Source organism: Mycteria americana, chromosome 20 (genome assembly GCF_035582795.1).
Source record: "Mycteria americana isolate JAX WOST 10 ecotype Jacksonville Zoo and Gardens chromosome 20, USCA_MyAme_1.0, whole genome shotgun sequence".
Lineage (NCBI taxonomy): Eukaryota > Metazoa > Chordata > Aves > Ciconiiformes > Ciconiidae > Mycteria > Mycteria americana.
Window position 1 is genome coordinate 5,666,241 of NC_134384.1, and position 13,442 is coordinate 5,679,682.

Here is a 13,442-nt window from a genome sequence, read left to right on the forward strand (position 1 = left end):
GCAGGGAGAATGTTATCTAGAGAACTACCAGCTCTCTCTACATCTGGTCATGCCTTCAAGGCCTCACTCACAGCCAAGTTCTGAATGAGGTCAATCTTGCTTCGCTTGTGCGTACAGATGAGATCGCAAAACAAACATTAGGGGTTTATTCCATTTTAGCAAAACTTTGACTCCCTTGAGATATAGTGGAAGTCACCCACCTTCCCAGCATAGTATCAGGGTGAGCAGTGAAAATCTGTGGGTTCACTGCAAAGCGAGTGCCATCTACCACAAGCGTCACTTTCTCTGGAGCCACTGTTTGTGAATTGCTGCTTGAAGACAAAGCACAGCATCCATGGCGTTCCTGGGTATTAAAATATTCTGACTGTCTCTTATTTCCGTCTTGGAAGTGACAGTTGTGCGTGTCTTCAGGAGCAGATAACATGCTACCGATCTGGGGACTTACTGGACAAGCTGTGTGTCGGCATTCAGAATCTAAACCTGAGAGAGAAAAACGAATATTGCAAGGGTAAGATAAAATTTATTGAAAAACATAGGTTCATAGTAACACTTCCTACCGTAAAGAGAAAACTGAGTCATACAATAACAAAGGTTGTCAATATACCTAACTGCCAGGGTAATGTTATATGACATAAAACTAGACTGCATCTTCAAACTGAGCCAGCAATTGGATTTTGGATAAAAAATTTCCTGATGAACCATGATGCTTAATGCTCCTTGTTAAAGCAAGATGGATTCAGCGTGTAAAGAGCAGGAGGCACAGGAATTAAACAAAGCCAGAAATACAGATACAGATTCCTAGCACTGACAACTCCTCTCACAGGAAAGCTGGAGCAGAAGCACATACCACGCAAGAGGTGTTTAAGCCAGCAGTGCTTGATGCCTGGTCCGTGGTGGGCACACAGCTTATCAGGACTGTCCAGCTACTTTCAGTTAATCAGCTCAGGGACAACCTCAGGAGGAGCTGCAAGTTGGCTGGCCAAGGGCATAGCCATGTGATGATCTTGCCAAGACAGCAAGACCCTAAACTCTGCTGTGGACTGTTGTCCTTTAGACCAGCAGCCTGGCAAAGGCAGTGTACATACTCCCCAGTGCAAACTGCCTTGGGATACTGGAATTTTTCCAAAACGTAACACCCCTCCAAAAAAAAAAAAAAGCCCAAAAAAACCCCTCCCTTAAAGATTACTATAAGGTAAAGACATTATCCTTACCCTCAGTCCTGGGAACTGCAGCAGGGCCGTGACCTCCTAGCACCACATTACTTTCTTCTGACTCATGGACTGCTACAGTTACGTTTTCCACAGAGCAACTGGACTCCAGATTTCTTGACCAGTCTGTCCCACCAGCACAGTTAACATTCATGCTGGGCCTCCGTGATGTGAGGAGCTGGTTGCGTTTCCTAAGAGAAGAGCTAGGAGAGAAGATACCAGGTTGTTAGTTATGGAAGAAACTCCCAAGCGATGAAACTCAAATCCCTGTATCTGGTACCACAAGCAAAGTCCCTCAGGCTCAAAAGGTGTTTCTTCAGATACTTAACTGTGTTTCAGAGAGGCTTATGATGCTAGTTATGTCCCTAAACTTACCTAGGAAGAGGGAAAAAAAAAAAGGTTTTAAAGTAACCAGGGGTCTATTTAATCTATAAACCTTTGCTTTTTTAAAAGTAAGGCTAAAGCCACTGATGTCCTTAGATCACACGTGCGTCCCTGCAAATACTCTCCTGGCAATTGCCTGACCTCCAGACCACTAGAGCCCTTTAAAAATGTTTACATATCTCTTGATTCCCAGCACTGGCAAAATAAGCTCTGTAACGTGGCTATAGCCCAAAATATAACATTTTCCCAGTTAACAGCTCAGGCATTGCCTCTTAACCCGAGGTTTGACTAGGAGGTTCCCTGCTCCCAGTCATTGCTTTTTTTGGTCTTCCTTCTTCTTGATTTATCACCCTCCCGTCATACAGTGCTGTGCTAGCTTTGGCTGGGATAGAGTCAATTTTCTTTCTAGTAGCTAGTATGGGGCTGTGGTTTGGATTTGTGCTGGAAACAGTGTTGGTAACAGAGGGGTGTTTTCGTTCCTGCTGAGCAGTGCTTACACACAGTCAAGGCCTTTGCTGCTCCTCACCCCACCCCACCGGCGAGGAGGCTGGGGGGGCACAAGGAGCTGTGAGGGGACACAGCCAGGACAGCTGACCCCAACTGACCAAAGGGCTATTCCATACTATATGGCGTCATGCTCAGCATATAAAGCTGGGGAAGAAGAAGGAAGGGGGGACATTTGGAGCGATGGTGTTTGTCTTCCCAAGTCACCATTATGCATGATGGAGCCCCGCTTTCCTGGAGATGGCTGAACACCTGCCTGCCCATGGGAAGGAGTGAAGGAATTCCTTGCTTTGCTTTGCTTGCGTGCGCGGCTTTTGCTTTACCTATTAAACTGTCTTTACCTCAACCCACGAGTTTTCTCACTTTTACTCTTCTGATTCCCCATCCCATCGGGGGGGAGTGAGCCAGTGGCTGCGTGGGGCTCAGCTGCCAGCTGGGGTCAAACCACGACAAGTGCTCACCCCAGTATTTAACCCAATACAGTCCTACAACAAACACTCATACCACATAGAACAGCCACGACTGCAGCAGCCTTACGTCCATCGTATCCTGGCTCAGCCCGACACACACGATGCTTTAACCAATGCCATTCAAGTCTTAAATGTTCTTTCAGCATATGCAGAGAGACATCTTCCGTTTTTGCTGTTTGGCCACCTTACGCTTAAATGAAATTCTTCTTCCCTGTTCCTATCTTTAAGACCCACTTCACTGCTTTGTATCTCCTGACAGATCTCTTTTGCTGTCTCTTTCCCTCATTCTCTCTTTGGCATTTATTTTGTCCTGCTATTGCCTTGGACAAGAAACAGCTCTCCTTTCTTGGCTTGAAGTGTTTTCCTTTCACTCTCTCAAACATAAAACACCAATTTCCTCATTAATGAATTTTCCCAATTTCCCCCCTGCAGAACAATTGTCCTGTGTCTTTTTCTTGGCTGAATTAAGACTCCAGGGCCCGCTGGTGCCATCTATAAAGCATGGCAGAACATTGACATGGCTGGATACAAACCAGATAAAATACAGCACGAATAAAACAGCAAGATGCCAAATAAGAGTTGGCGGGTTTTCTGGTCAAGACCTGCTAAGGATGAAGGCCTTAATGAGCAGTTCAGTGGTGGATTTCAAGCCCATCGTTACTGGCAGTCAGTGTAAGCATTTAATTCTTAATTAGAAATTTAAAAAAGGAACAACAATTCCTTCCTCTTGTTCCGTAAAACCAATGCTAAGTTGCCAGCATTATTATATCTGTATATTTTTAGAAAAATCTGTTGCTGACGCATCATGTGATATTCATCAGAAAGAAGATTTTTGGCAACAGCAAAACCATGTGAAAAACTACCGTACTCTTTCTTTTTTTAAAGGCTGGTAGGAACAGCAGTGTGAGGAGCCTACAAGGGTCACCTAGGTTCCAGCAAACTTAACAGCGTGCAGTGCATCGCTGTCCACCTCTCCTCTCACCAAATACCCAACGTTGGCTCAGAAAACTCCCTCTCCCAACACTTTCTGGGCTGTTTCCCTTGGACCCATTTGCACTGGTTGCCTGTACCCTGGGGAGACCCCCTCATCAGTCCCACCAGAAACCCAACAGTTCCCATGAATGCTGCCTTGCATTCGGTCACACATGAACAAATCCATACCCTTTTGCCTGGGCGAAGGGCACCACAAACTCCCTGTGAATATACCCGTGCAATCTTTTGCCCTCTTCTCTCATGTGTCAGACCAGGAAAGAGGTAGTAAGAAAGGCCCAGCAGTCTGCTGGGCGGCGGGACATGGGCGCGTGGCGTCCCCGGTATCCAAGCAGAACGTACCAACGTACCCACTGCGTGTGCATTGCACAAACTGCCCCGCTCATACAACAAACCTACCACCCCAGGAATGATCCATATAAATGAGTAAACATATAAAATATGCAGAAAACGCTGTCTGAAGTAAACTCAAATATGCAAACCCACATACTGTACAGCACACTGTCAAAAAAAAGTGCCTTTAAATCAACTCCAGAACTGACAATTTCAAATGTAGCAACAAAAATTCAACCATTCCCGTACTTCATACAGCCTACCGTGATTATTGCGAGGAAATTGAGTTTTCCAGACCGCAAATGTTAAACTATTTATACAACTAATATTGTGGTTTCAAACAGATTCACTGAATTCCAAACATTGTAATTATGCTATACTTTTTGACCAAAATGCTTTAAAATTTGGTAACTGCACAGAAAGCCAAAACATTTTTTAAAACTGCAGTTTGATTTACTTAGGCAAAAGTGTTTTGAGATGAGGAAAAAAAATCTCTTTGCCAAGTGGATACGTAATCATCTTGGGAAGCTGGTAAGAGGAGATGTTCTTGATACTAGCTAGTTGTTGGGAAGAACACAAACAACATACTGGGTCATGTCTCAGGAACTGTTTTTTTCCCCCAATTTTTCTGTATTGAAACAAACTCCCTGATAAAACTGAGATGCTAACACACTCACATGGGAACAGAATTTGGTCTGTGAGCTTACAAGGACTCTATTAAGAAAACTTGATAAGCATAAAATTTACTTCTTAGGCCTCTTTCTTTCAAGAGTGCTCAGTCGCTGCAGTTCTGCCAATAAACTCCCCTTGCACTGCCTGAAGAATCTCTTAATTATTTAGTACGTTACTTAGAAGAGAGGAGAATTTAGGCAGGGAGTCAGATCAATAAGCAGTTTATATCCAGGCAAACAGCAGCTTTATCAAAGGACACTTACATTCCATAACTTCACAAGAGGCCTGCCTTATAAGCCATATTTAAGTGATGTCAAATAGCATGAAGTGCCAGCAGACTGCATTTTCACAACAAGCAAGTTGGGTTTGATGAACGTAGCAATCTGTAACTTGACAATCAATCTTTTTTCATCACCTTAAGCTTTGAATCAAATGCACACACAGTTCAAGAGACACTGCATGCCATTCAGCAAAGTCCTCTACTGCAATATCTCAGAAACTATTTCTAGAAATATCATCAGATACAGAGGAACTACATTACATTAATTTTCCTTGATCATTTCCCCCCCCTTTTCTGCTTAATCTGCTAAGCAGGATTTTCAGGAAAGAAAGCCCCAGCTGCCGACACCTTTCTCCTCATTCTTTTCTATTACACTAAGTTTAGCACCAGTGAAACGCACTAAAAAACACAAAGATGGGAAAATTCAGAAACAGATGCTCTTTGCAATTGTGGTGGCTCTTACAAGCATCAGATCTGACTTTCATCATTAAATCTAAGGGAAGCCAAACATTCAGCCCTGCTGATAATCAGACTTGGGCCAGCCTAATGTTATTTTCCTGTCTTCTGACCCCTCCTGGCATGCCCAAATCCTACACATTACGTGTCAGCAGAATTGAGGCAAATGAGTAAGGATTCCTTTAGAACATCTGGCTGGTACAATAAGTATCCAAACTAGTTATTTAACATGACAAATATATTGCAATCACACGTACAACCCAGTAGGGAAACTAGTACATAAAGACTTCAGAAGGCCACACTCATGCCTGACCAGCTTACAAATGTCCTGGTTTCCTTTCATGCCCAGGATCAAGGTGAACTACCCGTGGTGAGAATGAATATCTATAAATAATAATTAGCACTATTCACCTTCAAAGCTCGTTACAAATATTAACTGCTCATTCCTCCTAACAGCCCTGGGAAGCACTGCAGGGAAATCTTTTATGAGAGAAAACAGGGACACAGAGAAAGAGACATAATCTGCAGAACCAACTAGAGTATCAGGCCCACTAACTAACTAGGTGTTACTCTGACTTTTAGCACGTTCACTACCCAAGCTCCCTGGCCGTGCACCGGCAATTACCCTGTGGTTAGCAGAACAAATACTAGCAGGTCACCATCTTCTTTTGAGGTCTGTTTCCATGCACGTTTCCACCCTCTGGTAAGCATAAACTGGCTGGTACCACAGAACTGATCACGAGCAGTAAACGAGCACCCTGACTTCTTAGCTCACTTCTCAGTAACTTGCTTGTATGCTCAGGTCCTGAACGACCAGGTAAGGACCAGTTTGCAGAGGAGCTGAAGTCTCATGGCTTGTGGATGGCTCGATTTTGGGAGCTGGGAACTCATGAATACCAAAAGCCCAGTGTCACATTCAGCACTAAAGATCAGAGAAAGAACTCCTAAATAGGCAGTGTTTTTTTTTTTTTTGAAGGGAAATCAGTATCACAGTTAAAAATCCAAATTCACATCTGACTCTGGCCCTTGGTTTTGCCTAACTTGGAGCACATAGGTTCCTCCTCCCTCCAGAACATGACAATGTTAAGAATGAGCTGTGCAACTGAACAAGAATCTCTGTTCTCCAAACCACGTGCTGATGGTCACGGTGAAGTCATCTTTATTTGAACTTGTTTAGAGCCAACACTTTTGTTGAGAGAAAAATATGGAAGCAATATTTAAATTTTTTTTTAAAACACAAACTGGAAACAGAGCTTTATTTAGCAATGCATCTTTGGCACAAACAATTCATGCTACAAACCTTTTGCAGAGATAAACAGGCTGATCCTTGTTCTACATAATTCTTAAGAAAGAAGGAAGTGTACTGGAATGGAAAAAGGCTGGGACGATCTTCAGCACGTTATCCTTCCCCACCCTAACGAATCTGAGGCACATCCAAACCCACTTCCCAAGGTATACAGTTCTCACCCAGCTCCTGGAAGGAGCTGAATGGCTTAACTTGTACAGACCAACATAAACAGTCCATAGGTGATGTGTGCAAAGAAAAGAAATTCAAATACAGTAACACGCCCAGCAGAGAAAACCCATTTAGATGCAGGACATTTTATTAAGCAAAAGATAATAAAAGCATCAGTACAGACTTGCTGGTTTCTAACTCTTTTATTGTATTACTTGTTTCTTATCCTTACCCCTGGGATTTTTTTCTTTTTAAAGAGCCATTATAAAATATTTCAGGTATCAAGTCTGCAGAACTTCACATAAACTTCAAAGAAAAATCATGAAAAGCTGAGCTGTCAAAATCCATTGAAGAGTAAAGCCCTTTACTGTAACATCTGACAGCTTATGCACTGCTTCACTGTCATCTGGCATGACAAGAAGGAAGTCGTAAGAGAGTAAAAATAGAAGTGAGTAACCTTACTTCACTGTTAGGTTTGCGAATGGCAAAGAACGACCAGCACATTGAGCGAGTGAATCAGATGGTTAGCAATCTTCCACTCTTCCTAAACCACAGCGTAACCACGATGACTTAAATAAAACTCCAAACAACTCATTTTTAAGGTGACAACACTCCTTTAAATTTACAAAAACATTCTCATGTACAATTATTCTCAGAAATATGAGCAAGCAGGAAACACGCATATGCAGGGTGTGCCTGACCTAAATTTACAGTCTACTACTTTAGAACAAAATGTATTCCTAATATAATTGCACGTCTTTCAAAAAAGTTTAGCCTTGTTTTAATTTCTTAAAAGATATCCTTGGAACATGCCAAAAGTTTCTCTAAACATAAAAGCAGAAAAAAAAATTAGCAATGATTGAATTCCTCCTCTGGAGAGAAAAAGGGAAATCTCACTGGCTTAAGATAAATAACGAGAAGCATTTCCTGTACACAAGGGTCAGCGAATCAGTATAGGGTACGTCTAAACCACAACGGGGAGTGCAGCACAGAGATACCCAAGCCAGGAGAGACCTGCTGGCCAAGGCTTCGCTGTGCCATACACATACACAACGTGCGGATTTGTCAGTTGGAGGCCAAATACAGTCTAGCCGTATCAGTCCTGTACCACACTGAGTTAGTAAACCTGGCCTCTCTCATGTAGTACTCACCACTCACATTCATCCTCTCTCACTTGGTCTGCTCTTGTGCCCCCTACACATTTTTTGAATTAGGTTAAGTAAAAAAAAAAAAAAAGTGAACAAACTTGATATGAAAAAACATCATATTGACAAGTAGGCAGCAATCCAGCTTTCTAATTTTCATAAAAACTATTTGCTTTTGATCATCAGATGCATGCTTTCCCGGAGAGAGGGAGGGAGAGAAAAATAACCATACTGCTCGTCAGCTCAGTTCAGTGGCAATAAAAATTCCCCAGTGGCAGGGAAGCATTCCAGAGGGCTGTGTAGAATGAGAGTAATCCAACCGTTGGAAAGAAAGGCAGAAAGTAAAACTCTGCTCTATTAATGACCGAGAACAGATCTGGGGTCTCATTCTGTAAATATGAAGGAAATCCACTGAAAACAGCGGGTTTGAATTTGCATGAATGAGACTGGAGTCAAACCCTAGGAATTTTGGCCCAGCTTCTGTTCATTCCCAGACCTGTAACTTGGGAGTCCCTGAAGATTTTAAAAATAAAATGGAGAAAGTATGGAAAGCAAACAGCATAGAAGGGCACTGGAGAAAAAACCTGCCAGGCTGTGTCTGCTCTAGTCTCGACAGAGCCTCCTGTCTTATGCTCTGCTTTGTTCCCTTCTGCATCCCCAGTAAGAGAGACTGTTGCATAGCACCATTAGGAAATTGGAAAAGACAAAATAAGTATAAAAACTGCCTATTAAAACGCATCGTCAGTATAAATTGTATAAAACCCCTCTAGAGTTTAAAATGCAAGAAGCTGCCTTTCCTTTTACAAGTTGCTTGCAGTAAACACAAGCCTATCAATTCTTTATCTACTAAAAAATAAGAGCGAGTGATGGGCCCACATTGTCAGTGCTGCAGCTTGCACTAGAAGAAAGGCACTTCTAAAGCAATGGCACATCCTTCTTTTAAGTCCTACTCCCTGCTTTCGGCCAAATTCTACAGTCTTTAAACATTTTAAGATTCAGAGGGTCTCTCGTTCATTAGCAGGTGGGGTTTTTTTTGTGTGTGTTTTTTTTTTCTTAAAGCATTTTTCCAGTTGTCAAGTACAAATCTGGTTCCTCACTTACTATTTCTCTTATAAGCATAAGACTTGTCTAGGAGATCAGTTTTTGTCCTCTTCCAGAAGGTGAAGAGCCATGCGTAAAGTCTCACATCAGCAGGGAAGCTGGTCTCACCAGGCTGCCCTGGGCAAGTGTACCTTCTAGCACAAGGGCCTGAGCCCCAGGCACTGCCCTGTGCGGCTGAATCAAACAAGGGATGCTCCAGGTGACGTGAGACTTGGCAGGTCTAAGGCTGGCTGCTCACTGGCACCTGTAGATATGCCTGTACCACAGGAGAACAACATAAAAGTGCATTCACCCAAATTGCATCAGACAGAAAATCCACCTGGAGCCTTTAACAGGTTTTTCTCATACCTACTAATGATCCTCGCTTCATCTTCTGCTATAGACACAAAGATAACCAGACAATAAAAGGCTGATTTACAGGTTGAACTAGCACAAGCACATTACAAAAGGCTTGTCCCTTGTTATGAAATAACTCTATCAATATACAGAGGAATCATTTTCCCTCTGGCTTCGAAATATAGATGGAAAATAATGTCCAGCAGGACTGATGCAATGCAGGACAGCCTGCAAATTCTGGCAAGAGACAGCAAGAAGGCTGATGAAATGCTTGATTGTTTTCTCCTATTCTGTGCATAGTGCTTCACTGTTAGCAAAGTTTACAGACTTACTCGTTTACTTGAGTCTTCACAAAAATCCACTGTTTCTACAAATGCAATTCAAAACTACAGTCTGCAATATGGCTTTGCTAGTTTAACACTGCACATCCACACCTTGATTTAAGACCTGCGCTTGACTAAGTTCTTCCATAGCTGCCAGCACCTGGTTTACGCGCCAAAAGCTCGCATCGTTGCCGATGGCACTGACCCACATCAGTGCCCCGCACTGACAGCATCACTTTTTTTACCAATCTATAATCGCCGAGACTAATACATGCAGAAAACTTGTTGAGATTTATTAACTTGATGTAACTTTTCCAAAATAGGCAAGTTACACCGTGGCAGCCTCATCAACTGATGAAGTGCATCCAATAATGTCCTACCACTGGCTGTCTCAGAAGGGAATAAAATTTCTGAATAAGGCAACAGGTTAATGCTTTGCTAGGGCTATTTCCCTCCCTATGAGGCTCAAGGTACTAGTGGTAAAGAGCACAACCAAGCAACCTATAAAGGCTATTTCCAGTATTCACACTATTGGGTTTAAGATAGTCATCTGAAAAATTATAGTTCTTCTATTTGATCCTCATAAAGAGCTTCTTAACACTATAGTAATGACAGCTTTGCTAGTGCTATCTGATTAAATTCAGTCAGGAATTTAAATAAAGCTGGCCATGCCCATATTGAATATATACCTCCTTTCTCAGCAGAAGGATGCAGTATGCAGATCTGACCAGGGTAAGGGGAAAAACCCTGGTGAAAGATGAGCTGTTGCAAATATAAGCAGGATCATCTTCTCTAGAGACAGGAAAAACAAATGTTCCCCTGCTAAAATACAGAATGCTGAGCTTAAATAAAGTTTTAAGCCAGGTGACACCTATGAGTTACACTTTGTCTTCACCTGTGTTAGATTAAGCTACAAATACTTATGTAAAAATCTGCAACATGAGCAATAGCAGCAGAAAATAAAGTTTTGCCCTGTATTCTCTGTTGCACCATTTTCTGCAAAACTACTCAGAAAGCTTTCAGAAAAAAAACATGTTTTAACAAAACATAAAAGCAAGACCTACCTTAACTCTTTAGATTTTGAAATGCTATTTTTGTTCTCAATTTTTCTTAGGCCGTTAAATCTAACTTGGTTTCAAATTCACACCAATTCCTACATCTACAAGAAGTCAAGCTTCTTGATTATAAGCTATACAAAAAAGCATAAGGACAACAGTATTTCTGAGAAGGCTCTAACCCCAAGTCCCATATCCCTGCAGCAATCAGAACTTCTGAACAGAAATAATCACCCACGTTTCCTATTGTAACTCTGGAGCAAACCCTCTGCCACACACCCCCTCTCAAACAACACAGCTCCTTACTTACTGGCGGCTCATATGTTCTCAGTGCTACCAGCACCAATATCCTGAAATCCTTCTTTAGTAGAGGGAAGCACTAAGTCACAGCAAAGCTTCAGAGTTTAAACTGTTTGTGCAGCAATGGTCACTCCCCCAAAGCCCAGATGTCTGATTCATGTAAATATTTCAGTTTAAAAGTCCCTCCCCCCCAGCTGATTCATGAAACGTTTGACTAGAAAAATCTGTATGGTTACAAATAGCTTTATTTTAAGCCTCCTATTTTCAGCAAAAGCCCCCCAGGATCTGTCTCCCCAGATGCCTGGTTCAGCCTGTTTTTGCAGGAATCGCGTGGTAGAAAAGACACAGTTTTGTTAAATCCTTGATGCCATATGGTTAAATATACTCCTGCCACTCATCTGCCACCCATCCCTTACGCAGGCAGACAGGAATTAACTACCAGAATTTCTGAATATGTACGCAACCATGTGCATACGGATTCCTGAGTCCAGAAGACCTTGGACTTGGGCCCAAACAAATTGTAACTGAGGATACAACTAGTTATTTTGATATGTTAATTCCCCCCAAGATGCCTTGCTAATGAGCCCCAATAAGTACCTTCTCCCCTCAGAGCTTGGGTGCCTATGCACAGCATTGCAGAGGCATTACACATTTATGTCACCTGGAAATGTTACCCTCTATCAGTTCAAATATTAAATCAATCTATTCTGTTGTTCTTAATGCTTTCCCCTAAGATATATCTGGATTGCTCAGAGACTGCTCCAAACACAATTTCACAGAACAACAGAATTAAATACATCGCATATCATCAAGAATATATCATTTTTAATGCCATAGAACCTGAAGAAGTAGGAAACTATTTTTGTTCTGACTCATGCCAGCGATAGAGCATGTGTGCGTACTGACAAGTTTTAAAGTCTCATCATTACGTAGCACGCACCTGATTAATGAAAGGTGCCTTAAGAGATAATTTACTTAAAAACAAACCAATCAATCTGACATAATAAAAACAAGTTGTCACTAATTTACTAAGTAACTCATGTTTGTACTGTACATACATACAAGGTAGTGCAAAGGCTTGATATTACTTTTGGTTTGGGGGCAAGCTTTTAATTCTTTAATGCCCAATACCTAGTCTATGCAGATACAGGTGCAATAAAGCCCTGTAGCCTGTTAAGGAGACTGGGGGACGTAAAGAAAGAGCAACAGCCTCTAATCACTAAGGCATGCTGTCCCACACAAGGTGAGGTGGGTTACCATCATTCAGAACTATGAAAACTCCACAGAGAGCAGATGATGCTCAAGAGCAAGGCAGCTTGTTGCACTTTCAAAGCATGCAGAAGAACATTCACCCCAAAATCAGCAAGATGACGACAGCAGGGTACAAATTAACAACTCAGCTCACAACTGAGGGGCTGAACACACCATAACCCCCTCTGATCTCCTTCACCACAGCAGCCTTAGGAGCTGCAGACAGCATCTGAAGCCCAGTGCTTGGAGCTGTTGCCACCACCACCTGCAATTTTGACCTGCAATGCAGGGTCCCAACACCAACACCCTACCTCCAGCACCATAAAGGATAAACTACCCTCTTTGCTTTTGGCATAGCAACTAGCCAGTGTGGATTCTCTTGAGATGAGGATCAGTGTATTAAGAATGAGTGTGTTTTGAAATACACAAGAGTTTTAATACGAGTGGATTACTTTACAGCAGAATATCGGTAGAGAGAATATTGAGACTAAAAATTCCTCTCCTTACTTACTGAGCTTTTAGTTTCCTACAAAAAGTTAGTTGATGTTTCACTCGTAGCAAAAAGCACCTACTTGCTTTGACTCTTATTTTAGAAAGGCTGCGAGCAGCTTAAAACTCCACCTTCCTTCTCTGGAAGGGATCCCAACAAGTAACTGCTCACTCATTCCCAGCTCATCTGCTACAACTCCAACTGCCATTCATTTTTAACCAATTACATGGCAGCAGCTTGAAAAACTAACAATAGATGGCAGATTTTTGAAAGTTGAATGCAGTTACAGTAGCTATTCACCAAAGAGATTTCAGAATAACAGAGCATACAGCATCAAAAAAACCCCCAAAACCCAAACCAGGGAAGCTACACACTGTTTAATGACATGCAATTAAATTTGAAAGTAAATATTCCAGTCTCGAAAAAGCAGTTCATCTGTATTACAGTCAGGAGGAGCTCAGTGCTTGCTGATGTACCTGAATAAGCTCTGATGTCCCTATATGTCTCTGCCTCTGTTTCAGGGCCTGGAGGCAGGCTGTACAAGGGTGACGGGAATGGGAAGAGGGCACAGCATAGCAAGCCAGCCCCTGTACCTGCAGCACAGAACCCTGGTGCTCGGGGCCAGGCACTGCTGTCACTGATTAAAGGTCCCGCAGCAGTTTGTGTCCAGTGTGGAAGAGCAGAACTA

At 42.3% G+C, this 13,442-nt stretch overlaps 1 protein-coding gene across 7 annotated transcripts in view; it reads right to left on the reverse strand.

The window, feature by feature from the left end:
• Positions 1-13,442, reverse strand: part of KCTD20 (potassium channel tetramerization domain containing 20) — a 30,466-nt gene that overhangs the window by 7,101 nt on the left and 9,923 nt on the right. For 4 of the 7 annotated variants that reach the window (XM_075521861.1, XM_075521862.1, XM_075521864.1 and 1 more), the window contains 2 exons: positions 1,212-1,411; positions 201-480 (listed from right to left, as the gene is read on the reverse strand). In XM_075521861.1, the coding sequence (XP_075377976.1) occupies positions 201-480; positions 1,212-1,362 (431 nt within the window). In that variant the 5' untranslated portion in view covers positions 1,363-1,411. Of the gene's footprint in view, positions 1-200; positions 481-1,211; positions 1,412-11,019; positions 11,145-13,442 lie in introns of those variants that run through there. The other 3 variants (XM_075521865.1, XM_075521860.1, XM_075521863.1) reach the window with 3 other exon arrangements.